This window comes from Nicotiana sylvestris, chromosome 1 (assembly GCF_000393655.2).
Source record: "Nicotiana sylvestris chromosome 1, ASM39365v2, whole genome shotgun sequence".
Taxonomy (NCBI): domain Eukaryota; kingdom Viridiplantae; phylum Streptophyta; class Magnoliopsida; order Solanales; family Solanaceae; genus Nicotiana; species Nicotiana sylvestris.
The window spans coordinates 76,452,218-76,479,789 of record NC_091057.1 but is presented as its reverse complement, the minus strand read 5'-3'; the positions used below and the strand labels follow the sequence as shown (position 1 = coordinate 76,479,789).

The 27,572-nt window shown below is 40.6% G+C and overlaps 2 protein-coding genes across 2 annotated transcripts; one reads left to right on the top strand and one right to left on the bottom strand.

The window, feature by feature from the left end:
- Positions 1-8,120: 8,120 nt before the first annotated feature.
- LOC104224602 (uncharacterized) lies at positions 8,121-8,702 on the bottom strand. The gene has a single exon (XM_009776285.2). The coding sequence runs from the start codon at positions 8,700-8,702 to the stop codon at positions 8,121-8,123; it is 582 nt and encodes a 193-aa protein (XP_009774587.2).
- Positions 8,703-23,194: 14,492 nt separating this feature from the next.
- LOC138871649 (uncharacterized) lies at positions 23,195-23,756 on the top strand. The gene is made up of 2 exons (XM_070149543.1): positions 23,195-23,534; positions 23,629-23,756. The coding sequence occupies exons 1-2, from the start codon at positions 23,195-23,197 to the stop codon at positions 23,754-23,756; spliced, it is 468 nt and encodes a 155-aa protein (XP_070005644.1).
- The last annotated feature ends 3,816 nt before the right edge of the window (positions 23,757-27,572 follow it).

The following is a 27,572-nucleotide window of genomic DNA, read 5'->3' as shown; positions in this document are numbered from 1 at the left end:
ATTTACTAGGAAGACCGGACCCTATGTGGGTTGCCTACGTATCCCGCCCCGAGAGACGAGAATCAGGTTCGCGTAGTTTGGGCAAATTGGATACGGGCGAGAATAATAAAAACCACTAATTCATAGAAATCACATTTTTCTTGCTTTTTCTTGGAAAATGACGAAACATGCAAAATCTTTTTGGATTTTCTTTTTCTCTCTTTTTTTGATTTCTGATTTTTGTAAAATGATGAAAAAGTGCAAAATCTTTTTTGAATTTTTCATTTTTTTTTTCTTTTGTCCTTTTTTCTTAAAAAAGTAACAAAAAACATAACTATACCCTACTTGCATTATTTTCACACTTCTTTCTCTTTTTTTTCTTTTCTTTCTTCTTTCTTTTTTCATTGTTTTTTTTCCTTTTTTCTTTTTTTCACTTTTTCATTTACCCTCAGTTATCATTGGTCCGCTAAATGACCCTTTTACCCTTGAATAAATGCAATATGTAGCACATAGGATGCATCAAGATGGTCTGTTATTTCGGACATACCTGTCCTAGACGGACCCAACCCTTGTATTGAGTCCTCAAAGTCAAATGCACATGATGCAAACAAACGTACCTACTAGGGATCCGGCATGAGGATGTGTTTTTTCTAGGTTTAAATCCTGGAGTTTTGGTCTAGACTTGGGGTACCCGAGCGGACAACTGGGGCCGAGGAGGGGGCGACGTACCGGGAGCACTGAAATCTACCCGGCCTTGTCGCTTGCCCAGCCTCGTTCAATTTGGTATAATTTCTACAGAAAACGCGGTCTACGCGAACGTATGCACCATTTTCAGAAGACTCAGAGGGGTGGCGTAAGAAGACAGTTATATACAACTCAAACAATATCAAAGCGGTAAACAGACAGCATTTAGCACAAAAGGTTCACATAATACAGCAATATAGACAATAAATAAAGCCAAGTAAAAATCATGTTAACAAGCTCGAATTCTTGAACCCTGAACCAGAGATTCTGGGTTCCTGTCCCCAGCAGAGTCGCCAGAGCTATCACACCTCCTTTTTACCCACACCCCTGTGAAGGGTGTATAATGGAGTTTTTTCCAATTTAAGTGACAATCGAAACGGGATCGTTTATTTAAAAATCAGAGTCGCCACCTGGGAGATTTATGGTGTCCCAAGTCACCGGTTCAAATCCCGAATTGAGGAAAGAATGACTCTGTATTAATGTCTGCGAACACAGAAATTCGGGTAAGGAATTCTGTTAACCCGGGAGAAGGTATTAGGCATTCCCGAGTTCCGTGGTTCTAGCACGATCGCTTTGATCATACTTGGCTTACTAAATTGTCCAATTACCCAATTTTAAAACCTATGTCCACAATTAATAATGCTTTATTATTATTAAGAAAGTTTGGCCAAAGTTGCGCGAACGCATACTCTGGTTTTGTTTTTAAGATCATAACTATGTCACGCGGACGTGTACACAACAACGATGGTATATTAAGTCATACCTAAAGCATATTAACTATATATCAAAGATTGATGGTTTTCCTAAAGCTTGAGATTCTAGCAAAAGCATGGGTTACGAAATTATTGTACCTTTATACCGCCGGGCTTCATCTGTCTCTAGATCACCAAACTTAACCAAGGAACCTAGCAACGTGATGTAGTCCTTGTTAATTTGCTTTGTACACGCAATCTTTGTATGCCCCACAATCTCTACATCTCTTCTTTATTGCCTAGATTTGCATAGTGGGAGATCAAATGATTGTAACCTATTGCATCTTTATGTAGCCGATCTTCTAATTTTTTTCAAGGAAGTAAGAGCCTTCTCCTTGAACTCGGATTTTATATAAAAATTAGCAATCATGGAATAAGTGATCCAGTCCACCGATATAAAAGGCTGGCTTTCCATTAATTCAAGAAGCTTCTCCATACTATTAAAATAAGCTCCTTCACCACAACAATTGATGAAGATCCGAAATTGGACTCCAAAAATGGAACCGTTGATAGTAAATAAACAACAATAGCTGCCTGAGGACAATGAACGCATGGGCGGCGACAAATTTCACTTCAACCCAAACAAATACACGTATGAATAGACAAATTAGAAGAGCTAATTGAGATGAAATCCGGATATGCAAGCTAATCAACTTCTAATTTTGCCAAAGCAACTAAAATCTGAATGAGAGTGTTAATTATTTATGCTCGGAAACTATTACAAGCAAATCCGGCGCCGGAATTCGAACCTCCAGCAGCAAGCGAGCAAAAACAGCAGTAAAAATTGATTCGAAACTAACGAACTTGAATCTCACGAGCAGTCAATAGACCTCGGCTAATCTCCATGTTTTCGGAACCAACAGTCAGAGTGAAAAATTGGAACACTTGTGTATCTTTCAAATTTGGAGCCAAACTGAAACTAAGGAGAATTGAAATTTTTTTATTTTTTTATATGTGAACGAAAGGACAGAGTGATAACCTTAGATAGAAACAAGGTTGGTTTGTCGAATTTCCTCATCCATGGCTGTCGTCGGAATGTTAGCGATGAAACGGGGTAAAGAAAACAAGGAACGAGGTCGTTTTGGCCATGGCTGGTCGCCGGCGATCAGCGATGGCAGCGAGAAATGAGGGATGTTAAAGAACAGGGACTTGCTGCTGGGGAATTTTATTCATAGGATAGGGCGTGAAGAGGATGAAATCAGGGGGTGGGGTCTCTTGGAGAAGACGAAGCGGGGGGTCCTTTTTTTGTCTACGCAACCTTTTCCCTTTTTAGCCTTTCGTTTCTTCAGCCTTCTCCCCTATTTATTATTTAGTCTTAGGCATTCTTTTATAGTGTAGATTCTAGGTTGTAGGGTTTTAGGTTAAGGGGTATGGACCTAGGAATTATGGGCTTGGAAATTGTGAGCTAGGTCCAAAATTAGGCCTAAAAATGGGTTGCTCGAGCCCAAGTTCTATCCTTTCCCTGCAAACGAAATTAAAAATACGGTCCCATTTATTAATTAATCCTACTATTCAAATAATTATTAAAATAAAACTAACCATTAAAACAAATCTATTTTTGGTATTTTGAAATATCATATTAAAATAAAAATGCGATACTATTTTTTGTATATTTGTTTTAAGAGTAAAAATGACTACAACATTAATGAACCTATTTTTTTGTAATTTTTGTTTTCTTGTAATAAAATAAAGTAAAAGAGTCAAAATTACTTAAAATATCTATATTATACCTAAATTAAATATTTATGCGCTAAAATATAAAAAATCTTGGGGAGTCAAAAATCACATGTCTACATGAGTGATAGTTGTGGGATTAGGTTGTACGTCGTAGTAGTTAAGTTGATGATTATGATAGTGCTTGGGCTGTAGGAGCCCCTCCAGAGTCTGTAACACACCCCCAGTGAGCGTAGTTGATGATATTGAGGGATGGATCTTCCCTGGACAAGGATCTTGTCCGAAGTATTTATACCTGGAGATGGATCTTCTCCATAGGGATGGAATGGCCTTCCTCGGTATTGGGTGACTACGGTCAGTGATACATATATATATATATATATATATATATTCCGGGATGGATCTTCCCAGGGCCAGAGGACCATATACAGTACCGAGTGGTTGAGCACTTGTGAGTAGAGGTACACGGAACATTGACCATGCTATCTATGCATTAGTATATAGAGATTTCCTGAGCTTTATACTTCGTACTGTTCAGACTGCATTTATTTACTATTGAGTTTTTACTTGAACTGCAAGTATGTCAACTTTTCTATACAATTTAATGGTATTACCTATTGAGGTTTGGTTCGTCGCTACCTGTCAGTCCGTAGTTTGGACTTGTTACTTACTGAGTTGGTGTACTCACATTACCCCATGTACCTTGTGTGCAGATCTAGGTATCTCGGGCCACGATAGCGGTTGCTGATCATTTCAGCGAGGTACCTGCCTGGCGATCGCAGTCCCGCCTTCGCCTTCCTTATCTTTCTCTTAGTGTATTTGTTAGCTATTCTCAGACTATGTTAGCCTTGTTTATTTTGAACAACTGTAGTATTTTGCTCATGACTTAGTGACACCTAAGGTCGAGCTTGTATTTTTTCTGTTTTGTTTTGACTTTTACTTGTACTTTTATCAGATTTCAGTTGGAAACATGGTTTTACTTAAGTTTTAAATGAAATATGGATTATTTGGAAATTAGTTGGCTAGCCTAGTTTCACGTTATGCGTCATCACGACCGGGTCGGTTTTGACTCGTGACACTTGAAGCATGATTAATAGACATAGAATGAGCGGATTTAGGGTCTATATCAGGTGGTTCAGGAGGGATTTGGTTTGATTAGCTTAAATTTGCCATGTCCACTGACTTAGGTTGGCCAGTTAAAGTTGAAGAAGAAGAAATATTTTTTTTTAGTGAGAGGTTGGAGAGAAATTTTTTACTTTCACCACATGTCATGTTTCCAACTTTCGTAGAGGCCGCTAATTCAGCTCTACCTATATTACGTCTTTATTTCTTTTGGGGTTTGCATGCCCGTCAATTAAACTTCTATTACTCTGTTAGATGCTCCATAGGGATTTTGGATTAGAGATTTACTACTTGAGTGCACATTAGATTTTATAAATTAATTATGGATTTAATTTGTTTTTATTATTAGTCCTATTTAATATGCGTTCGGATTTGTACGTATTTCTCATAGTGTTTATACAAAAGGATAAGAGTAAATGAGTTGGTTTGTAAGGCACGTTTGTTAGCTGGGTGTCAGTCACGTCTCGGGATAGTTTGGGACGTGACAAAGACCATCACGAAATCTTTGAAACTCATTTGCATATATCCATGCTTCCGAATTGAATCATTCTAAATAAATCAAGTCACACAGACTGTCAGACACAAAATTATTTCCACAAAACACGTGTAAAGCCCGATCGTACCAAGGAACCGATCGTTTCTATTACCATGCCCATCCAAACCATTACTAATATGACCCAACTCCTTCAAATTCCTCTTAACTTGTCTTTAAGATAAAACTTATCTTTCTATGTACCTTAATAAAAACACATCCCAAGTGATCCTAATATGAAACCACGTTGTCCTATGATGCATTAGCTACTTTATTTCCTTTTATGCACCCAGTAGTACCTCAAACCGATATGCTCGCTCCGAAGAGACCTTCTATGAAGTTGCTTCTTTAATCTCTATAACCCTACAATGTAGAATTAATAATAATGATATAAAAATATCGCAAGTCTCGAAACCATCGAAGGAATATTTCAGATCTTTAGCCACACCACAAAATCCGACAAATCCTTAAGTACCACATGCCGAAACTTAAACCTACAAGAACCTTTCTTGAGAGTCATCCACTCTTCTTTAATATCATATGCATAAAAAATACGCACCAAATGAGTTGTTCTCTATTAGCACATAAATACTTTAAGAAGCAATTTCACGACCCAAAACCCCATCAAGGCGTTATGGCACCTAATCTAACCCCCTAGGTAGGCCTAACAGTATAAATGTGATGACCCGATAGGTCATTTTGAGTAATAGCCTTTATTTCTATGTTCAAAGACCTCTCATAGTTTCATTTGGTGTTATATAACTTGTGTGAATGGTTCGTATCATTTTTCGGAAAGTTTTTATGTGAAATTTTAAAGAAAATGTGATTTTGACTTAAAATGTGGTTCGATTTGACCATAGTCAACATTTTGGTAAACGATCTCAGATCAATATTTTGGTGATTCTGGTAGATTTATATGACACTTTTGGAATTGAACTCATGTTCGCTTGGGGTCCCGGGTTACCCGGTGGCGTTTCGGCTCATTATGTAAAAATTGGCCAAAGTTGAGTTTCAAGTTTAAAATATTGAGTTTTGATGATCGATTCTTGATATTTGATGTTATTTTGATGATTTGAGTTAGCGAGCAAGTTTGTGTGATGTTAACACACTTGTGTGAATGTTTGGATTGGGGCCTGAAGGGATCTAATGAGTTTTGGATGTGTTTTGGATGTGTTTTGTGAAGTTTTTGAATGGTTGAGTATCAGCTGTTGCTGATGTGGGTTTGCAGATCTCGTATTTGCGAGGTCCTGCTCACAAATGTAAGCATCACTTTTGCGGTCAATGAATCACGTTTGTGAAATGGGCTGGGCTGGGCTGGGTGTCTTCGCATTTTCAAGGACAAGTTTGCTTTTATGGAAATTGTACCTTCGTATTTGCGAGCATCATGATTGCATTTGCGACCTGTGAGCGTTTAGGATAGCTTCCCAGTTGCAAAGTTTGCACTGCATTGGCGATGGTTGGGGGCTTCACAAATGCAAAGAAATTGTTGCCTTTGCGACTTCTAAGGGATTGTGGCACAGTTCGCATTATGGGCGTCGCAATTGCGAACAAGAATTCGCAATTGCGATACCTGCATCTAGGTAAAAGATGGAAAAATTGGGACATATCTCATTTTACACCATTTTCAACGCTAGACTCCATAGAGGCCATAGAGGCAATTTCTTTGGAGCTTTTCTTCCCAAATTCGTTGGTAAGAATATCTAACTAGTTTTCAATCAATTTCAACTCTTTTCATGATTTTTTAACATCAAGTCTTTGAATTCAAGTTAGAAAATAGGGGTTTTGGGTAGAATTTAGGAATTTTAAAAAATTACTATTTAGACCTTTAATTATGGTCGGATTTCGAAAGAAATCACATATTCGGGCTCGGGGATGAATGGGTAATCGAGATTTGGTCCGGATTTGACTTTTTGTTTACTTTTTCAAATATGATCAAAGTTGAACTTTTTTCATTCGTGGGTAGTTTTTCAAGCTTATTTTGAATTGTAGGCTTGTACTAACGGAAAAGTCGTGGTTGATTGTTGATTTGATTCCGAAAAGAGGTAAGTATCGTGGTTAACCTTGACTTTAAGGAATTAGGACGTCATTGGTCTATTTGCTACTTGACTTATATGTGGGCACAATGTATATGCAAGGTGACAAGTATATACGCATTGTCATGGGTTAAGCATGTGGGGCGGCTACTTAGTTGTTTGTCATAAATTACTCCATTCCTTCATTTATTCCATGTTACTACATGTTATATACTTTAATTATTACTTTCCTATACTTGTTAAATTCATTCTTTCATTCTTTATATGCCTTAATTTGCTATGTGTTTTCATGTATCTGTGTCTTCATTTATTAACCACCTTTACTTGCTTCATGTTTTTATATAATTTTAGATAGTCACTTCTACTTGTCTTATGTCTTTATATGATGACCCAGTAGGTCGTCTTGTGAATTGTAGTCACGTTCCCCTATTTATTTCTTATTTGAGGTAGCTGCTATGACGACCATAGACCTTGATTCTCTTTCCTTTTATTTTTTTCAGTACTGTTCTACTATTCAGACAGTTGTACTAAAGTTTTCTCTATGTTGAGATGTTGTAGTGCTTATGTACTCATTGAAACCAATTGTTAGGATCGTTGTAGTAGAGTTTTAATTACTTTTATCAGTGTTGAATCATACCAAACCAACTCAGATTGACCTCAAATTTTTCATGCAAGTCCAAAATAACACGATGGACCTATTCCAACTTTTAGAACCAAAATTCGAGCTCAATATCAACAAAGTCATCTCTTGACCAAACCTCTCAACCTTCCAAACCTTCAATTTTCCAACTATCACCAAAAAGCCTCCAAACCAACCTAGGGACCTCTAAATCAATATTCCGGACGTACAACTAAGTCCAAAATTACCATACAATGATATTGGAAGAATTAAAACTCCATTCTGGAGTCGTATACACAAAAGTCAAACTTTGGTAAACTCTCTCAACTTACGCCTTCAACTTTGGGACTAAGTGTCCCAATTCACTCCGAAACACCCTCGGAACCAAACCAACAACCCCACCAAGTCCCATAATATTAAATGAACATAGAAAAAGCAATAAATAGGGGAACGGGGCTACAATACACAAAACAACTAGCCGGGTCATTACATTCTCTCCCTCTTAAGCAAATATTGTCCTCGAACGGGTCTAGAATCATACCTGGAGTCTCAAATAGGTGTGGATAACTACTACGCATCTCCTACTCGGTCTCCTAAGCAGCCTCTTTGACCGGGCGACCTCTCCAACAAACTTTCACTGTTGTAATATTCTTCGACCTCAACTTTCAAACCTGCCGGTCCAAAATAGTCACCGGCTCCACATTATAAGTCAAATCTCCATCCAGTTGTACCATGCTGAAGTCCAAAATATGTGACGGATCACCACAACACTTCCAAAGTATAAAAACATGAAACACTGGGTGAACACGTGATAGACTAGGTGGAAATGCAAGCCTATAAGCCACCTCTCCCACTCTCTCAAGCAGTTTAAAAGTAACAATATGCTGAGGGCTCAACTTGATCTTCTTCCCGAACCGAATCACACCCTTCATCGGCGAAACTCTGAGCAATACCTTCTCACCCACTATGTAAGCAACATCAAGAACTTTTCTATCAGCATAACTCTTCTGCATGGACTGTGTTGTACAAAGCCCCTCCTGGATCACCTTCACATTCTCCAAGGCATCATAGACTAAATCAGTGCCCAACAACCTAGCCTCCCCAGGCTCAAACCAATCGATCGGAGAACGACATCTCCTCTCATATAAGGCTTCATAAGGAGTTATTTGAATACTCAACAGGAAGTTGTTGTTGTAGGCGAACTCTGCTAATGGAAGAAACTGATCCCATGAACCTCCAGAATTCATAACATAGGCTCATAACATACCCTCCAAGATCTGAAGAGTGAACTCGAATTGTCCATCTGTTTGAGGATGTAATATTGTATTCAACTCAATCCGAGTGCCCAACTCTCGTTGCATTGCTCTCAAAAACTACAATGTGAACTATGTGCCTTGGCCAGAAATGATGGAAATGGGCACACCATGCAAGTGGATAATCTCCTAGATGTAAATTTGAGCTAACCGCTCCACAGAGTAGGAAGTCACCACCAGAATAAAGTGTACGAACTTAGTCAACTGGTCCACAATAACCCAAACTGCGTCATATTTCTTCAATGTCTGCAGCAAACCTACCACAAAATCCATAGTGATGCACTCCCACTTCTACTCCAGTATCTCAAATCTCTGAATCAACCCTCCATATTTTTTATACTCATACTTCACCTGTTGATAATTCAAACATCGAGATATATAAGCAACAATATCTTTCTTCATTCTCCGCTACTAATAGTGTTATTTCAAGTTATAGTACATCTTTGTGACAGCTGGGTGAACGGTATAGCATGAACTGTGAGCCTCCTCAAGATTAAATCTCTCAACCCATCCATATTTGGAACAAAAATTTGGCCTTGAAGTGGCATAACACCATGATCACCAATCACAACCTCCTCAGCATCACCCCGCTACACCGTATCCTTCAACACCAACAAGTGAGGATCATCAAACTGGTGAGCATTGATACGCTCCAACAATGATGATTGTTCCACAACATAAGCAAGAACATGGCTAGGCTCTGAAGCATCTAATCTCACAAACTGATTGTCCAAGGACTGAATATCTATGGCTAGTGGCCTCTATACTACCAATAAATATGTCAAACTGCCCATACTCTCAGCCTTCCTACTCAATGCATCGGCCACCACATTGGCCTTCCCCGGATGATATAATATGGTGATATCATAGTCTTTCAGCAACTCTAACCATCCCCACTACCGCAAATTGAGGTTTTTCCGCTTGAGCAGATGTTGGAGACTTCGATAGTCAGTATAGACTTCGACGCTAGAACTCACACTTAGAAAATTTAGCATATAGCTTCTTCTCCCTCAAAGTCTGGAGCACAATCCTCAGATGCTGCTCGTGATCCTAATGGCTGCATGAGTACACCAATATATTATTACTGAATACTATGACGAAAGAATCAAGGTACGACTAGAATACATTATTCATCAGGTGCATAAAGACAATTGAGGGGTCCTGAATGCCATCTTCAGAATATCTGAATCCCAAATCTTCAATTGATGATACCCCGACATCAAATCAATCTTCAAAAATACTCTAGCACCCTGAAGCTGGTCAAATAAGTCATCAATGCGCGGTAGTGGGTACTTGTTCTTAATTGTAAATTTGCTCAGCTGCTGGTAGTTAATACACATCCTCATGGTACCATCTTTCTTCTTCACAAATAGAATAGGTGCACCCCAAGGTGACATATTGGGCCTGATGAATCCCTTATCAAGCAACTCCTAAAGTTGTTCCTTTAACTCTTTCAATTCCACTGGCGCCATGCGATATTGTGGAATAGAGATGGGCTGAGCAATTGGATCAATACCGAAACGAATGTCCTATCGGGTGGCATGCCCAACGTGTCTGCAAAAAACACATCTAGAATGTCTATCACTAGCGGAACGGGCTCAATGGTAGGAGTAACAGCACTAATATCCCTTACAAAGGCCAAATACGCTAGACATTCCTTCTCAACCATCCATCGAACCTTCAAATACGAGATCACTCTACTGGGAACATAATCTAGGAACCATTCCACCCAATCCTAGGCAACCCCGGAATCGCTAACGTCATTGTCTTAGTGTGACAATCCAGAATAGCATGTCATGGTGACAACCAATCCATGCCTAAATTATCATCAAATTAAACCATGCTAAGCAGCAAAAGATCAACTCTCGTCTCTAATCCCCCAATAGTTACCACACACGACTGATATACATGGTCCACGACAATAGAATCATTCACCGGTATAGATACATGAATAGGCATAACTAGAGAATCACGGAGCAAATCCAAATAATGAGAAACATATGATAACACATATGAATAAGTGGAACCAGGGTCAAATAATACCGAAGCCTCTATGTGTCACACTAAAACAATACTTGTGATCACAGCATCGGAAGCAACTACCTCTAGCCTGGCCAGAAATGTGTAGCAATGGGCCTGACCACCACTTGATCGACCTCCCCCTCTAGAGCGATCTCGAGATGACTGCGCCCCACCCCTAGCTGGATGTGCAGGTGGTGCAGCTGGTGGTGCTAAAATCACAAGCTGAGAGCTCTATTGTAGAACCCTACTCAATAGTCTTGGGCAATCTCTCTTGAGATGACTCAAGTCCCCGCACTCGAAACAACCTCTCCTCTAACGAAGCTGCTGACCTTGATCATCTGAATAGCTGCCTGTGGAACCTTGTGTAGATGAAGCATGGTAAGAACTCTATGTCGGCAAAGCATTGAATGATGACTGATTTGGGCATGCTAGGAACTGTGGCTAATTAAAGAACCACGAGGAACATGGTGAGCTGCCTAAACAGGTCTAGAAGGATGAACTCTACTGTAATGGGACTGGCCTCTAGATGAATCACTCCTGAAACCACCTGAACTACGAGGCATTTTGGCCTCCCGCTCCTCACAATCCAATCTACGAACCTTCTCTAAGTGTTTAGCAATCTTGACCACTTAGTCAAACCGAGAATTTGTCGTAATCACTCTATCCATACTGAAACGTAAACCATAGTTGAGGCCATCAATAAACCTCCTTATCTTTTCCCTCTGGATCAGAACCAACCATACTACATGATGAGCCAAATTTGCAAACCTCATCTCATACTGAGTCACTATCATACCCTCCTGGCATAGCTGCTCAAAATGCCTACAGAACTCCTTTTTGCGAGTTGGTGGGACAAACTTCTCTAAGAAGACAACTGAGAACTCATGTCATGTAAGTGGTTTTGCATCGGCTAGCTGTCTCAACTCCAAAGTCTTCCACCATCTGTAAGTTGCCCCTGTAAACTGAAAAGTAGTAAATGCATCCCAACTGGTGTCCAAAATACCTATTGTACGAAGAATCTGATAATACCTATTAGAAACACCTGAGCATCCCCTAACTCTGCTCTACTGAACTGTGGAGGCTTATGCCTCCCAAACTGGTCTAACCTTTTCTGATCCTCATCACTCATAAGTGGAATAACCTCGGCCCAAGCAGCAACAACCGACTAAACTGGCAATACACCTGGTGTCTAGTGACCCTGATATAGTTGCTCTAGAGTACAGGCAGCAAGAGTCTGGGTACCTCTCCCAGCCTATGAGGTGGATGGTGCAGCTGAGATCGAAACCACCTAAGCTAGGTTCGTGCACACAGTCAAAGTATAAGCTAAGGCCTCCTGAAGTCTAGGAATAACAATAGTCACTGTTGGTGCCGAAGTTGGTCCCACAATATCTGGTACATACTCCTCAACTGGAGCAACTGGTGGCTCCACAGGTGCTACTCTAGTTGTAGTATGAATGCCACCTCGGTCTCTCACAGCCCTAACTGGTAGTACTGGTGGTCGTCCGCCAGATTGGGTCGCACGTATCCTTACCATCTCTAAGAGAATAGAATAATCAAATTCAAACTTCAAAATTAACAAATATGTACGACGAGAATGCAAGAAGTGAAGTTTTCTAACAGTTTGGTAGACTCCTGAAGATAAGTACAGACGTCTCCGTACCAATCTGCAAAACTTTACTAAAATTGCTCATTACGTGTAATACCTATGATCCTAGGGCTTTGATACCAACTTGTCACGACCCAAAATCCCAACCCTTCGTGATGGTGCCTAAAACACTTGCTAGGAGAGCCGGACATTACAGTAAAAAACCAAAAGAGCGAAATTTACATAAATAACATAAGTTTGAAACCTCAATATAACAAAATAAGGCTAATATATGATAAATCTCCTAGAACTGGTAAATACAGAATCATGAACTCAAATATGGGTATACAAATCTGAAATGACCAAGTACAATATTGTCTGAAATAAAGACAATAGTACATAAGAAAATAGATGCCAAGACTGCGATCAAGAATGTAGTCCTACCTCGTCTCTCAGCAATCAACTCTGCAACTAGCCTCTATTACTAATGACTGGGTCAGACACCTAGATATGCACAACTAAGTGCAGGGTGTAGCATGAGTACCATCAACCCAATGTACTAAGCAAGTATTATAACTAACCTCGGCAAGGTAAAGAAGCAAGAATTATAAATGATACTTGTTATAACCTGTATAGTTTCACAAATTCAACAAGTACAATATAGTAATGTGATCCAGTATAAAGCACAGAAGGAATTATCTCTCTGTGTGTGTACAGTTACTCAAGTACTATGCTTACTAAATGATACGACATATAAGGATGATATGCAAATGAATCAGGTAAATAGCCATGGAAATTGCAAGTAAAGATGAAATGCAAAATCTAGAACAAACACTAGCCAGATTTTCCTCAACCTTTCCATATTCGTACCAAACCACTAATCAATTTTCCTCAATATCCGCGTGTACACCATCAAGAGCGAAACATGATAGGGTAACCCTAGGGGGATGGATCCATATCCACACGCTGCACGGACAACTCATGTGCTGCAAATAATATTAATTGCACAAACAACTCATGTGCTACACAGATAACTCACTTACTAATAATGTCAATATCTGAATGAGGAAATCGGATCTTTTCAAGGTAAGGCAGAAGGAAACGAGATGCTAAGGGAATTCGTATCTCGATTCCAAATGGAACAAATGGATTTACCAACAGTCACTGACGATTGGGTTATTCAAGTTTTCACTCAAGGTCTCAACATTCGAAGTTCGGTAGCTTCACAGTAGTTGAAGCAAAATTTGATCAAATACCCAGTTGTCACTTATGCCGATATACATAATCGGTATCAGTCAAAGATCAAGGTCGAGGATGATCAATTGGAGGCTCCAACAGGGTCCATTTATCCTATTAGGCCTATAGATAAAATCAAAAGGGATATCGACCGAGAACAAAGGTCGAATAAAGATCGATATCAACCATATAATGGGGACCGTAGAGGTAGTGGACCTGGGCAAAATTCTGCATGGAATGAGAGGAGAAATGATCGAGGTCAAAGTTCATGGGGGCTCATGAGTAAGAGTGGTTTCGACAGGGATGTCGGGCCCAAAGAAGCACTACTACTATCGGAATATAACTTCAACATTGATGCATCTTCCATCGTATCAGCCATCAGACGTATCAAAGATACTAGATGGCCTAGACCTCTACAGAACGATCCAGCCTAGATAAATCCCCACCAAATGTGCAAGTATCATGGCACTCATGGTCATAGAATAGAAGATTGTAGACAGCTAAGGGAGGAAGTAGCCTGGTTGTTCAATGAGGGTCACCTTTAGGAAATTTTAAGCGATCGAGCCAATAATCACTTCAAAAATAGATATTCAAACAGAAAAATTGAGCAAAAAGAGCCACAGCACGAGATTCACATGGTCATTGGAGGGGTCGATATTACTCAAGGACCAGTATTAAAATGCACCAAGGTGTCGATCACGAGGGAGAAGTGAACTCGGGATTACGTACCATAAGGAACCTTGTCTTCAATAATGAGTATGCAGAAGGGATTGTACAACCCCATAACAATGCACTGGTAATATCAATACTTATGAATAAGATTCAAGTTAAACATGTCTTAATTGATCCAGGTAGCTTGACCAACATCATTCAATCGAGGGTGGTAGAACAGCTCGGCCTACAGGATCAGGTTGTGCCCGCAGCTCGAGTGCTAAACGGCTTCAACATGGAATGTGAAAGCACCAAAGGCAAAATAACTTTTCCAGTAAACGTGGTTGGGACCATCCAAGAAACAAAGTTCCATGTGATCGAGGGCAATATGAGTTATAATGCCCTAATCGGGAGGCCGTGGATCCAAAACATGAGGGCAGTGCCCTCGACCCTTCACAATGATGTAAAGTTCCTAACACTAGAGGGAGTAAAAACAATCTATGGGGAGCAACCCGCCACCAAGGAAATATTTTCCAACGACGAAGTGATATCGATATCGGCTCAATGAGGGAGTCAAATTTGAAGGGAAAATAGGAGGTCAAATAGCAATCACAAACATCAGTCTCGGCCCAATTGGAGAAGCAGGGGACTGACGAAGATGATGATTATAGGGTTCCTCGATCCTTCATAGTCCCCAATGATTCTGATGCCACAAAATCAATGGTCGAAGAGCTGGAACAAATCATACTAATCGAGCACCTGCCCGATCGAAAGGTATATTAGGGCACGGTGTTAACTCCTGAGCTCAGGAAAACACTTATTTAATTCCTTATAGCTTATGGGTTGTTTTTCTTGGTCCCATCTCGATATGATAGGGATCCCACCGGAGATCACTACTTATAAATTGAGCTCGAACCCGAAGTTCCACCCGGTGAAACAAAAAAAGCGACCTCAGTCCAAGGTAAAACACATTTTCATTAAAGACAAGGTAACCAAACTTCTCAAAATAAGGTCCATCTGGGAAGTAAAATATTCTGAATGGCTAGCGAATGTGCTAGTAGTCCCTAAGAAGGGAAACAAGCTTAGGATGTGTGTAGACTAAAAACACCTAAATAAAGCATGCCCCAAGGATTCTTTTCCTTTGCCTAACATCGATCGCATGATCGATGCCACGGCCGGCCACGAGATCCTCAGTTTTCTCGATGCCTATTTCGGGTACAACCAAATACAGATAAACCCGAAAGACCGGGAAAAAACTTTATTCACAGTAAGTATGGTACCTACTGCTATAATGTAATGCCATTCGAACTAAAAAATATTGGTGCAGCCTATCAACGCCTAGTAAATCGAATGTTTGAAGAGCAAATAGGGAAATCTATGGAAGTTTATATTGATGACATGCTAGTTAAGTCCCTGCGAGCAGAGGACCATTTGAAGCATTTGCAGGAAACTTTCAGTATACTGAAAAAATACAACATGAAGCTCAACCCAGAAAAATGTGCATTCGGGGTCGGATCTGGCAAGTTTCTCGAATTCATGGTGTCAAATCGGGGAATCGAGATTAACCCCAATAAAATCAAAGCTATCGAGGATATCTCGGTGGTGGATAATGTGAAGGATGTACAAAGGCTAATCGGGCACATTGTAGCCCTAGGTCGATTCATCTCGAGATCATCTGATACAAGTCATTAATTCTTCTCGTTGCTGAAAAAGAAGAACAACTTCACATGGACCTCGGAATGTCAACGAGCTTTAAAGGAACTCAAATGGTACTTGTCGAGCTAGCTGCTTTTTCACATGCCAAGGGTAGACGAACAACTTTACTTATATCTAGCAGTATCGGAGATAGCGGTAAGTGGAGTCCTAGTCTGATAAGAACAAGGTACACAATTCCCTATCTATTATGTTAGTCGGACCCTAGGTGAGGCCGAAATTAGATATCCTCATCTAGAAAAATTGGCGCTTGCCTTGATAAGCGCCTCTAGGAAACTAAAACCATACTTTCAATGTCATCCTATATGTGTTGTAGCAACCTACCCTTTACAAAATATAATGCATAATCCCAAACTCTCGGGACGATTGGCCAAATAGGCCGTCGAAATCAGCTGGTATGATATCGAGTATCAACCTTGAACAGCCATTAAATCCCAAATTTTGGTAGACTTTGTAGCTGACTTCACATCGCCCTTGATACCCAAAGTCGAAAGGGAGATGTTGGTAAAATTAGGAAAATCTTCGGGAATCTGGACCCTCTTTACGGACGGTGCTTCGAAAATAAAAGGGTCCGGACTTGGCATCGTACTAAAACCGCCTGCAGGTAATGTTGTTAAACAATCTATTAAAACTGTAAAATTGACTAACAACGAGGCCGAATATAAGTCCATGATTGCAGGTTTCAAACTATCCAAAGGCTTGGGAGCAGAGGTGATCGAAGCCAAATGCGACTCCCTCCTTATTGTAAATCAGGTTAACGGAACCTTTGAAGTTCAAGAGGAAAGAATGCAAAGATACCTAGATAAGCTATAGGTAAGTATGCACTGTTCAAGAAATAGGCTTTGGAACATGTGCCTCGAGATCAAAATAGCGAAGTCGATGCCCTCGCAAACCTAGGGTCATCGATCGAAGAAAACGAACTCAATTCGAGAACTGTCGTACAACTCATGAGGTCAGTGTTCAAAGAATCCCACGCCGAGATAAACTCCATAAGCTTGACCTAGGATTGGAGAAACAAATACATAGAGTATTTGAAGAACGGAAAACTTCCCTTAAATCCAAAGGAATCAAGAGCCCTACGCACAAAAGCAGCCCGATTTAGTTTGTCCGAAGATGGAACCTTACTTAGGAGAGCATTCCTTGGTCCGCTAGCAATATGTTTGGAACTGGGAGATACCGAATATGTTTTGAGGGAAGTCCTTGAAGGCACATGCGAGAACAACTCAGGCGCCGAATCATTGGTTTGAAATATGATTAGAGTCGGCTATTACTGGGTTGATATGGAAAAACATGTGAAGGAGTTCATGAAAAAATGTGATAAATATCAAAGACATGCTCCAATGATTAATCAACCCATGGAGCTACTGCATTCGGTTCTATCGCCATGGCCATTTATGAAATAGGGGATGGACATCGTCGACCCTCTTCCAACAGCACCAAGTAAGGCTCAATTTGTTTTATTTATGACTAACTATTTCTCTAAATGGGTTGAAGCACAGGCATACCAAAAGGTCAGGGAGAAGGAAGTCATCGAATTTATTTGTGACCACGTCACATGTCCATTCGGAATACTATCTGAAATTGCACGCAACAACGGAAAACAGTTTGTTGGCAGCAAAGTGACCAAATTTCTCGAAGACCACAACATCAAAAGGATCTAATCAACACCTTATCACCCAGTGGAAATGGACAAGCTGAATCGACCAACAAAACCATAATCCAAAAACTTAAGAAAAGGTTGACCGACAACAAGGGAAAATGGAGAGAAATTTTGCCTGAAGTCCTTTTGGCATATCGCACAACTTCAAAGTCTAGTACCAAAGCCATGCCGTTCTCTTTGGTTTATGGTGCTGAAGCTTTAATATCGGTCCAAGTCTGGGATCCAAGCATCAGATTCTGATATGCGACAAATGAATCGAATGACGAGGCCATTAATACGAGCCTGGAACTATTAGATAAACGGCGTGAAACTACCTATGTTTGATTGGCTGCCTAGAAGCAAAGGATCGAAAGGTATTACAATCAAAAGGCCAACCTTCGATATTTTAATATCGGGGACTTACTACTGAGGAAGGTCACATTAAATACCCAACATCCAAATGAAGGGAAATTGGGTCCAAACTGGGAAGGGCCATACCAGATTCTAGAGATCACAGGGAAAGGGTCCTATAAGCTCGGAACGATGAAAGGAGAACAGTTACCAAATAATTGGAACGTAACCCATCTCAAATGATAGTACTACTAAGGAACGACCTCATTTCAATTCTTTCTATTTTTTGACTAACACTTGCAGGTTATCGACAAGGAGCGGCACGAAGCTTTTAGGTCTGACAGCATACGTTGCACTTTTTTTCCCTTGAACCATTTTTGTCGCAATTGGGTTTTTCTACAAGGTTTTTAACGAGGCAACAATGGATCGTGCTAACTTAGAATCGAAGGCCAAAGAAAGCATTAACAGTATCCGAGGTTCCTCTACAATCAACCTCAAATACTGGGGGCATTACCCTCAGATATTGAATTGTCCTAGCAAGGAAATTATTTCGAAATAGAAGGGTCTCAATAGGCAAGATTTATTGTAAGTGCCAAACGGTCAAAACGAACCGTGCCCACATAGACTGCTCGAGCCCTAACATAAAATATGTACGCATGTATGACTATATTTGCCAAGAATAAAGAAGTAACAGGATCAAGGGCCGATTATAACCAGAGTTTGGATAATCACCCCCACACTCGGGAACTCCCTTAGATCGAACAATTAAGAATCAAGGGCATAAGACCTTTTAGGCAACCCTCGACTTTTAAGGTCCACGGCCTTACCCACTCGGGGACTGTTGTCTTAGTCAAGCTTGGATAACTCGGGAAAGCAAGCTCACTGGGCTATACCCGAACTAAAAGGCTACAGCTAGTTTAACACGATTTGAATATGTCCAAAATCCGTATAAAAAATAGGCTTTCAAAAAAGAAAGATTCTTTCACAACTAGTTCTAAAGGCTACCCTTGGCAGAATCCTAAACTTAAGATATTTTCTGGAGAAAACTTTGGTAACATCAAACCTTGATGACGCCTTAACTATAAGGCCCCGTAAAAATTCACCTAAAACCCGGAATTACGTGGTGCTGAGTTAGGCTTATGTGCTAAAGATTGTAGAGAAGCTCACTACGGTACGGATTTTTTGGGATGAACAATACACTGAGGAATTAAAGGAAATGTTGGGTGAAAAAGGCATTTCTGCGGCCCACTATGCAGCCGCAGAATCACTCTACGGGCCGTAAAATGGCCGCAGAGTGAGGTAGTCACTTGGGCCATTTTTGGTGTCATTTCCGCGACCCATTATGTGATAGTAGAACCTTTTTTTTTGCCTCACACCTATCGCAGATCCATCACGGAAGAATTGTCAGAGGGAAGTTTTGTTGCGCATTATGCGGCCGCAGAATAAGTCTACGGATATAGACTGGTCGCAGACTAAAGCAGAGAATATTTGCTTCGGAGGGCCAGTTACGCGGCCCATTTTTGCGGACCGCAGAAGCATTATGCGGCCGCATATGCGACCACAGATCTATTTCGGGGCTCCTATTTTTCTAATTTTTAAACCCGACCCTATTTTATTAAAACATATGCCATAGTCCATTTTGAGCATATTTTGATACTTTTAGAGTGAGAAAGAGTTATTAAAGAAAGGGAGTAACCTTCAACCTATTATCCAACAATTCTTGCTTAGTCCTAGAAGATTATCAAGAAAAGTCCTCATACTAAGTGTAAGAATCTATACCCTAGCCCTCAATTTCGAAAATCAACTAGAAGTGGGTAATTAGTAAGATGGTTCATGTGTATGAGAGTTATTTATTTTTCATGCACATGTGATAAAAGAGTGTAGGAAGATTTGGGTTAAAATGGAAAAAATGAGTTGTGGCATGATGGAATCCTCCATAGAAAGTGTCCTGAAACCTTAATTCAAACTTAGTGTTTGACAAAATGCTCAAGTGAGTTAGAACCATGATCGTTTTCCTAATTTTTGGTTTAATTTGTTATATTGCTAAAATGGATTGAAGTTACTAAGAGTTCCGGAACATTGTAGAGTTTAAGGAAGCTCAATTGAGGTATGTATGGCTAAACCCCCTCTTCTTAGAATTAAATCCCATGGTGTTCAAGCAATCAGTGTAATTCCAAAATTAATCATTATAGAAATTGCTATCCCGGATGTACTTCCGTTGAAAAATATTTGCGCAATATGTATTGCCATGCTTTCATCATGTTATCTTATCACTTGAGGATGTGTTAAAAAAGTGGAATATGTGCTAAAAATGCCTATACATCAAGTCAAATTCAAATAAAGATTGTTATGCCAAATTGTGTGAAAGGACTTTATGTGTATTGGATTCTAAATTGCTCATGTGTGAAACAAAAGACTTAGATGAAAGGCCTTGTTGTTGCTGATGATGATAATAATATGGAATGTGGAAAAGAACTTGAATTATGAAATGCGACCAAGTGCCAAAGTATAATGTTACAATTGGGGCCACTAATGCCGATGAAACTGAAAAGATATGAAAGAATAATAAAGAGATATAGTTGATAGAAAACGATAATGTATCGGGTGAGGAGGCCTAGCCTATCGGGCCGTGATCGGATGCCATGTGGCACACATGATGGTGACTGTGCTAGAAATTGAAACTGGAAATCAAAAGTTGAATTGTGATTGTGGTGGATGTTTCAAGTGAGACGACCTAGCCGATCGGGTCGTTATCGGACTCCTTCGTATAAAAGTATGGTGGTATTGTGAATGATGGCATATCAGTAATAAAGATGTCCCAACCTAAAATTATGGAAACTTACTTGAAAACTTATATGATTCCTAATTTGATGTTATGGTATTGGTTATGGCTTCTATTGATTTCATGATTATTCCTTCTTGTATTATTGTTTATTCTAATGAGATCTTGTTTAGCTATACATATTAGTACCATTCGACGGTACTAATGTCCTTTTTGCCGGGGGTGCTGCACCTTTAAATGGATGCAGGTGGTTCCCTAGCAGGCAGTGTTGACTAGTGTTATCGGTACATCCTCCTCCTAGCAGTCTTGGTGAGCCCCGTTTCATTTTGGGGTCATGCATCTTTTGTTCCTTATGTATTGTACTTGAGGTATCGTCGGGGCCTTGTTGCCAACACTTTTGTAGTACTCTTTTGTATCTATTTAGAGGCTCTGTAGACATAGTGTGGGTTATTTGTATATGGGTGCTGAGGAAAGTCAAACGAGTTATGTTGTGTTTTGGATCATCTATTCCACTTAAAACTTTGAAAAATTGTATGTATTTTTTAGACTTAAAAAATGAAGTAACTAATGGAAATGATTTAGTATTGTATTCCTGATCTTCATATCGCTTAATTAAAGAGAATACGTCTTCTCTTTATTCATGAGTGAGTTCGGGTAGAAAGAATCTAACAGGCTTGCTCGGTCGGGTTCACTCGGTTGAGCGCCGGTCGCGCTCCCCGAGTTTAGGGCATGAAAAACTTGGTATTAGAGCCTAAGGTTTTATAGTTTTCTCGGATGTCTTGGAGCTTTGTATTATAGGGTCCTTCTTATTGGTGTGTTGTCAACCGTATGTATAAGCCGGAGGCTACTTGGACATTTAGGAATAATACCCTTCTTTGATGTTCTATATCGTGCGATAGAGCTAAATGCCAGACTGTTCCTCCTCTAACTTGTGCATTGCTCTAACATTTAGTACATGGCACCTAAGAATAAAGCAAGAATTGGCCAAGGAGCCAATGCTACCCTAGAAGTTTCTATTGATTCTTTACATGATGATGCGGGTGAGTACCCAAGGAGTGAGGACAGTCCCTGACTATCACACTGCCTGATTCCACAACACCAGTGTCCAGCTGATATTCCGATTCCACCTCCAACCCTAGCTTCTGGTTCCATTGTTTCTGATGGGGATCTTAGGGGAGCCATACAGATGTTGGCTCAGATAGTGGCTTCCCAGGCCTAAAGATCGAATGTTGTACCTACTTCTTCTAGTCAGCAAGGAATTCTGCTAGTTCCAAGATAAACAGGTTCCTTCAGTTAGATCCTCCAGTGTTCACAGTTGCTAACCCCAAGGAGGACCCATAAGATTTCATTAATGAGATGCACAAGACTCTTAGATTTATGTGTGCTATTGAGATAAAAGGAGTGGAGTTGGCTACCTGCCGCCTGAAAGGGGTGGCCTATTCTTGGTTTGAGTTGTGAGAGCATTCCCATGAGGAGGGGAGCCCTCAGTGAGGTGGAGTGACTTTGCTGAAGCCTTCGTGGATCATTTCCTACTTGCTGAGACAAAGGCAGCTCGTGCAGCTGAGTTTGAGAATCTAAATCAAGTTAGTAAGAGTATGTGGGAGTACCACATGGAGTTCGCACGCCTATCCAAGTATATTATTCATATGTTGCCCACTATGGAGGCTAGGGTGTGCCAGTTTGTTCAGAGACTTAGTTCTTTGGTTATTAATGATGCTTCTACAGTTGCCTTGAATTCTGATATGAACTATGGTAAGATGGTGGGATATGCTCGTGCTAGAGAGAACCAAAAGCTGAAAAATAGAATGGAGAGTGAGGGTAGCAGTAAGGCCCGGTCCGCGGGCAACCTTGGAGATTTATTTGGTGGTGGTAGGTCATCATTCAGAGGAGGGTCATCAGGGCCATCCCAATCATTTTCTCAATCTTTAGCCAGTGCACTGTCATCATGGCCCAGTTAGCAACAGTAGTGGAGTCCTTTTAGGACTAGTCAGGGCAGTAGGGGACCCCGCCTGCAGGGTCGGTCAGGAGGGAGAATCCAGCAGCAACAGAGGCCCTCATGCCCCAGGTGTAGGAAGATGCACTTGGGTATCTTCTACATGGACTTGCCCATATGCTACGGGTGCTGATTGAGGGGTCAAATTCAGAGAGAGTGTCATTCATCCCTCCAGGGTTCGGGCAGGGGCACAGCACAACCATCGAGTTCAGCAGCTGCTACATCTTCATCAGCCCCTCCAGCTCGAGCACTCCAGTACCCGCAGGACGTGGTGCAGCTAGGGGTGGTGCTTGGAGTTCGGGAGGACCAAACCTTTTCTATGCTATGAGTGTGTCGCTAGAGTGCAGAGGCTTCTCCAGATGTTGTCACAGGTATATTGACTATCTAATCTCATGTTGTGTATGCTCTTATTGATCTCGACTCCACTTTGTCCTATGTTACTCCATATGTTGCTATGGGATTTGGGATAGAACCGGAACAGCTTCATGAGCCGTTCTCTGTATCTACTACAGTCGGTGAGCCTATTACGGCCGCATTGGTTTATAAAGATTGTGTTGTCACGGTACGTGATCGAGATACCATGGCCGATCTCATTGAATTGGGGATGGTTGATTTTGATGTAATAATTGGAATGGATTGTCTTTATTCATGTTTTCCCAAGTTCAATGGCCGAACTAGAACTATGAGGCTTGAATTTCCTAATGAACCAGTTGTTGAGTGGAAGAGGGATAATGTGGTGCCAAGGAGTAGGTTTATTTATTACCTTAAGGCCACGAAGATGATCAATAAGGGATGTATCTACCATTTAGTCCGAGTTATGGACACCGATGCTGAGGCATCTATACAAGTCTGTGTCTGTTGTGAATGAATTTTCGGATGTCTTTCCAGATGAGCTCCTTAGGATCCCACCAGACAGGGAGATTGATTTTGGGATTGATGTGATGCCAAGCACGCAGCCTATATATATTCCACCTTATAGAATGGCACCGGCAGAATTGAAGGAGCTAAAGAAATAGTTGAAGGATTTGTTAGAGAAGGGTTTCATCTGACCGAGTGTGTCACCTTGAGGCGCACCAGTTCTCTTTGTAAGAAAGAAAGATTGGTCGTTGCGGATGTGTATTGACTACCGACAACTCAACAAAGTCACAATCAAAAATAAGTACCCACTACCAAGTATAGACAATTTGTTTGATCAATTACAGGGTGCTAGAAACTTCTTCAAAATTAATTTACGGTCCGAGTATCACAAATTGAAGATAAGGGAGCAGGATATTCCGAATATAGCTTTCAGGACTCGGTATAGGCACTTTGAATTTCTAGTAATGTTTTTTGGGCTAACGAATTCCCTGACAACTTTCATAGATCTTATGAATCGAGTCTTCAAGACTTTTCTTGACTCCTTTGTGAGTTCATTGATGATATTCTTGTATATTCACGGAGTCGGGAGGACCACACCAATTATCTCAGGGCAGTTTTGTGGACTCTTCATCAGCACCAATTGTATGCGAAGTATTCGAAAAGTGAATTTTGGCTTGAATCTCTCACGTTCTTGGGTCATGTCATCTCCAGAGAAGGAATTATGGTGGATCCTCAAAAGATTGCAGTAATAAAGAATTGGCCTAAACCTACAACTCTAACAGAGATTCGCAGTTTCTTGGGCTTAGCAGGGTATTACAAGAAGTTTGTGAAGGGGTTCTCTACTCTTGTCTCTTCATTGACTAAATTTACATAGAAAGCGGTTAAGTTCCAATGATCCAATGCTTGTGAATGGAGTTCCAAGAGTTGAAATCAAGATTAACTACGGCGCCGGCATTGACCCTGCTAGAGGGCACAGATGGGTTTGTGGTATATTGTGATGCTTCAAGGATCGGGCTTGGGTGTGTACTAATGCAACATAGCAAGGTTATAGTTTATGCTTCTAGGCAACTCAAGAATCACGAAAAGAACTATCCAACACATGACTTAGAACTTGCGGCGGTGGTTTTCACATTGAAGATTTGGCATCACTACTTGTATGGGGTCCATGTTGATGTATTCACGGACCACAGGAGCCTTCAATATATTTTTAAATAGAAGGAATTTAATTTGAGGCAGAGAAGATGGCTGGAGTTACTCAAAGACTACGACATCGATATTTTATATCATCCGAGGAAGGCTAATGTTGTGGCGAATGCTATTAGCCGGAAATCTATGGGAAGTTTGGCTCACTTGGAGGCATATCAAAGGTCGTTGGCCAGGGAGGTTCATTGGTTGGCTATTTGGGAGTTCGTCTTGCGTACTCTAGTGATGGTGGGGTGATTGTGCAAAATAGGGTTGAATCATTGCTTGTGGTGGAGGTCAAAGAAAAGCAGTGCAACGATGCATTGTTGGTACACTTAAAGGAGGGAATTCATAAACATAAGACCACAACTTTTTCTCTTGGCATGGATGATGGTACACTACGGTACCAAAGGCGACTATGTGTTCTAAATGTAGATGGTCTTCGGGAAAGAATCATGGCTGAAGTTCACATTTCTAGGTATTTCGTGCACCTAGGTTCTACGAAAATGTATCATGATCTCAAGGAAGTCTATTGGTGGAATGACATGAAAAGGAATGCGGTGGACTTTGTGGCTAAATGTCAGAATTATCAACAAGTGAAGGCCGAGCATCAAAGGACTGGTGGGTTGGCACAGAATATAGAAATTCCAATGTAGAAGTGGGAAATGTTTAATATTGACTTTGTGGTAGGACTACCGCGCACTCCGCACAAGTTTGACTCAATTTGGGTGATTGTGGACTGACTCAAAAAATCAACATACTTCTTGCCATTTAAATCTATGGACACAGTGGAACAGTATGCTCAGTTGTATATCAATTAAATAGTCACCTTGCATGGCACTCCAGTTTCTATCATTTTGGATCGAGGAGCACAGTTCACAGCTAACTTTTGGAAGAAATTTCAGCAAGGATTGGGTACACAGGTGAATCTTAGTACAGACTTTCATCTACAGACTGACGGGCAGGCAGAGAAGACTATTCAGACGCTTGAGGATATGTTATATTCTTGTTTCCTTGACTTCAAAGGTAGCTGGGATGACCATTTACCACTCATAGAATTTTCTTACAACAACAGCTATCATGCTAGTATTCAAATGGCACCATTCGAGGCGTTATATGGTAGGAGATGTAGTTCTCCCATTGGGTGGCTCGAGATTGGGGAAACTGAATTGGTAGGACCAGACCTCGTGCACCAAGCTATGGAAAAGGTTAAGATCATTAAGGGCGGTTGAAAACTGCTTAGAGTCGTCAAAAGTCCTATTCGGGTATTCATCGTAGAGATTTGGAATTCATAGAAGATGATTGGGTATCCTTGAAGGTTTCTCCCCATAAAGGGTATAATGCGGTTTGGAAAGAAAGGGAAATTAAGTCCGAGGTATGTCGGGCCGTATAGAATCATTCAAAGGATTGGACAGGTAGCGTACAAGCTTGAGCTACTACCTGAGATGTCATTAGTGCACCCGGTTTTCCATGTGTCTATGTTGAAAGTAGTTGGAGATCCGTCGTTTATCGTGCTAGTTGAGGCTATTGAGGCGAATGAAGAACTGTCATATGAAGAAATTCCAGTTGCCATTCTTGATAGGCAAGTCCGAAAGCTGAGAAATAAAGAGATTGCCTCCGTGAAAGTGTAATGGCAAAACCAGCAGGTTGAAGAGGCTACTAGGGAGGCCAAGGAAGAAATGAAGAAAAAGTATCCTTACTTGTTTGAATAACTATGTAATCCTTTTATGAAATTGGCACATATGAATTTTGTATCACTTGATCACTTAATGTAAAGGTGTTCCTTTTTTATTATATGTTGCTTATGAGGTTGTGGTTAGTGTTGTTTTGATGTTATGCTACGTTATTGGATCATGAGTATGTTGTAAGGTTATGTTTCTTGGGCTCTCTGACAGGTGGGTAGGCCCAGTTACAAAGGAAACTCTTGCGAAATATTTGGAAATTTTGGGAGTTAGTCAAAATTTGGGACTGCTGGTGTGTAGTATGGTAGTTGTGTTGCATCGGATGCTAATAGTGAACCTTGACCCTCATTAGAGGACTAATGATCTTAAGTGGGGGAGGATGTAAGGCCTTGTAAAATTTCACCTAAAACCCGGGATTTTGTGGTGCCGAGTTAGGCTTATGTGTTAAAGGAAATGTTGGTAGAAAAAGGTTTTGGTGCCATTCTCGCAACCCATTATGAGACCGTAGAACCATTTCGCAAACCGCACACTTATCGCAGATCCAGCATGGAAGAAGTGTCAGAGGGAGGTTCTGTAGTGCAATATGCGGTCGTAGAACAGGTCTGCGAACAACAGACTGGTCGCAGACTGAAGCAGAGAATACTTGTTCCGGAGGGCTAATTACGCGGCCCATTTTGTGGACCGCAGAAGCATTATGTGGTTACATATGCGACCGTAGATCTGTGTCAAGGCTCCTATTTTTTTAATTTTTAAACCCGACCCTATTTCATTAAAATATATGTTATGTCCATTTTGAACATATTTCTGATACTTTTAGAGTGAGAAAGAGTTCGTAGAGTGAGGGAGTAACCGTCAATTTATTATCCAACAATTCTTGCTTAGTTCATGAAGATTATCAAGAAAAGTTCCCATCCTAAAGGTAAGAATCTATACCCTAGCTCTTAATTTCGAAAATCAACCAGAAGTGGGTAATTAGTAAGATGGTTCATGTGTATGAGAGTTGTTTATTTTGCATGCATGTGTGATAAAAGAGTGTAGGAAGATTGTTGGCTAAGAATGGTAAAAGATGGGTTGTGGGATGATAGAATCCTCCATAGAAAGAGTCTTGAA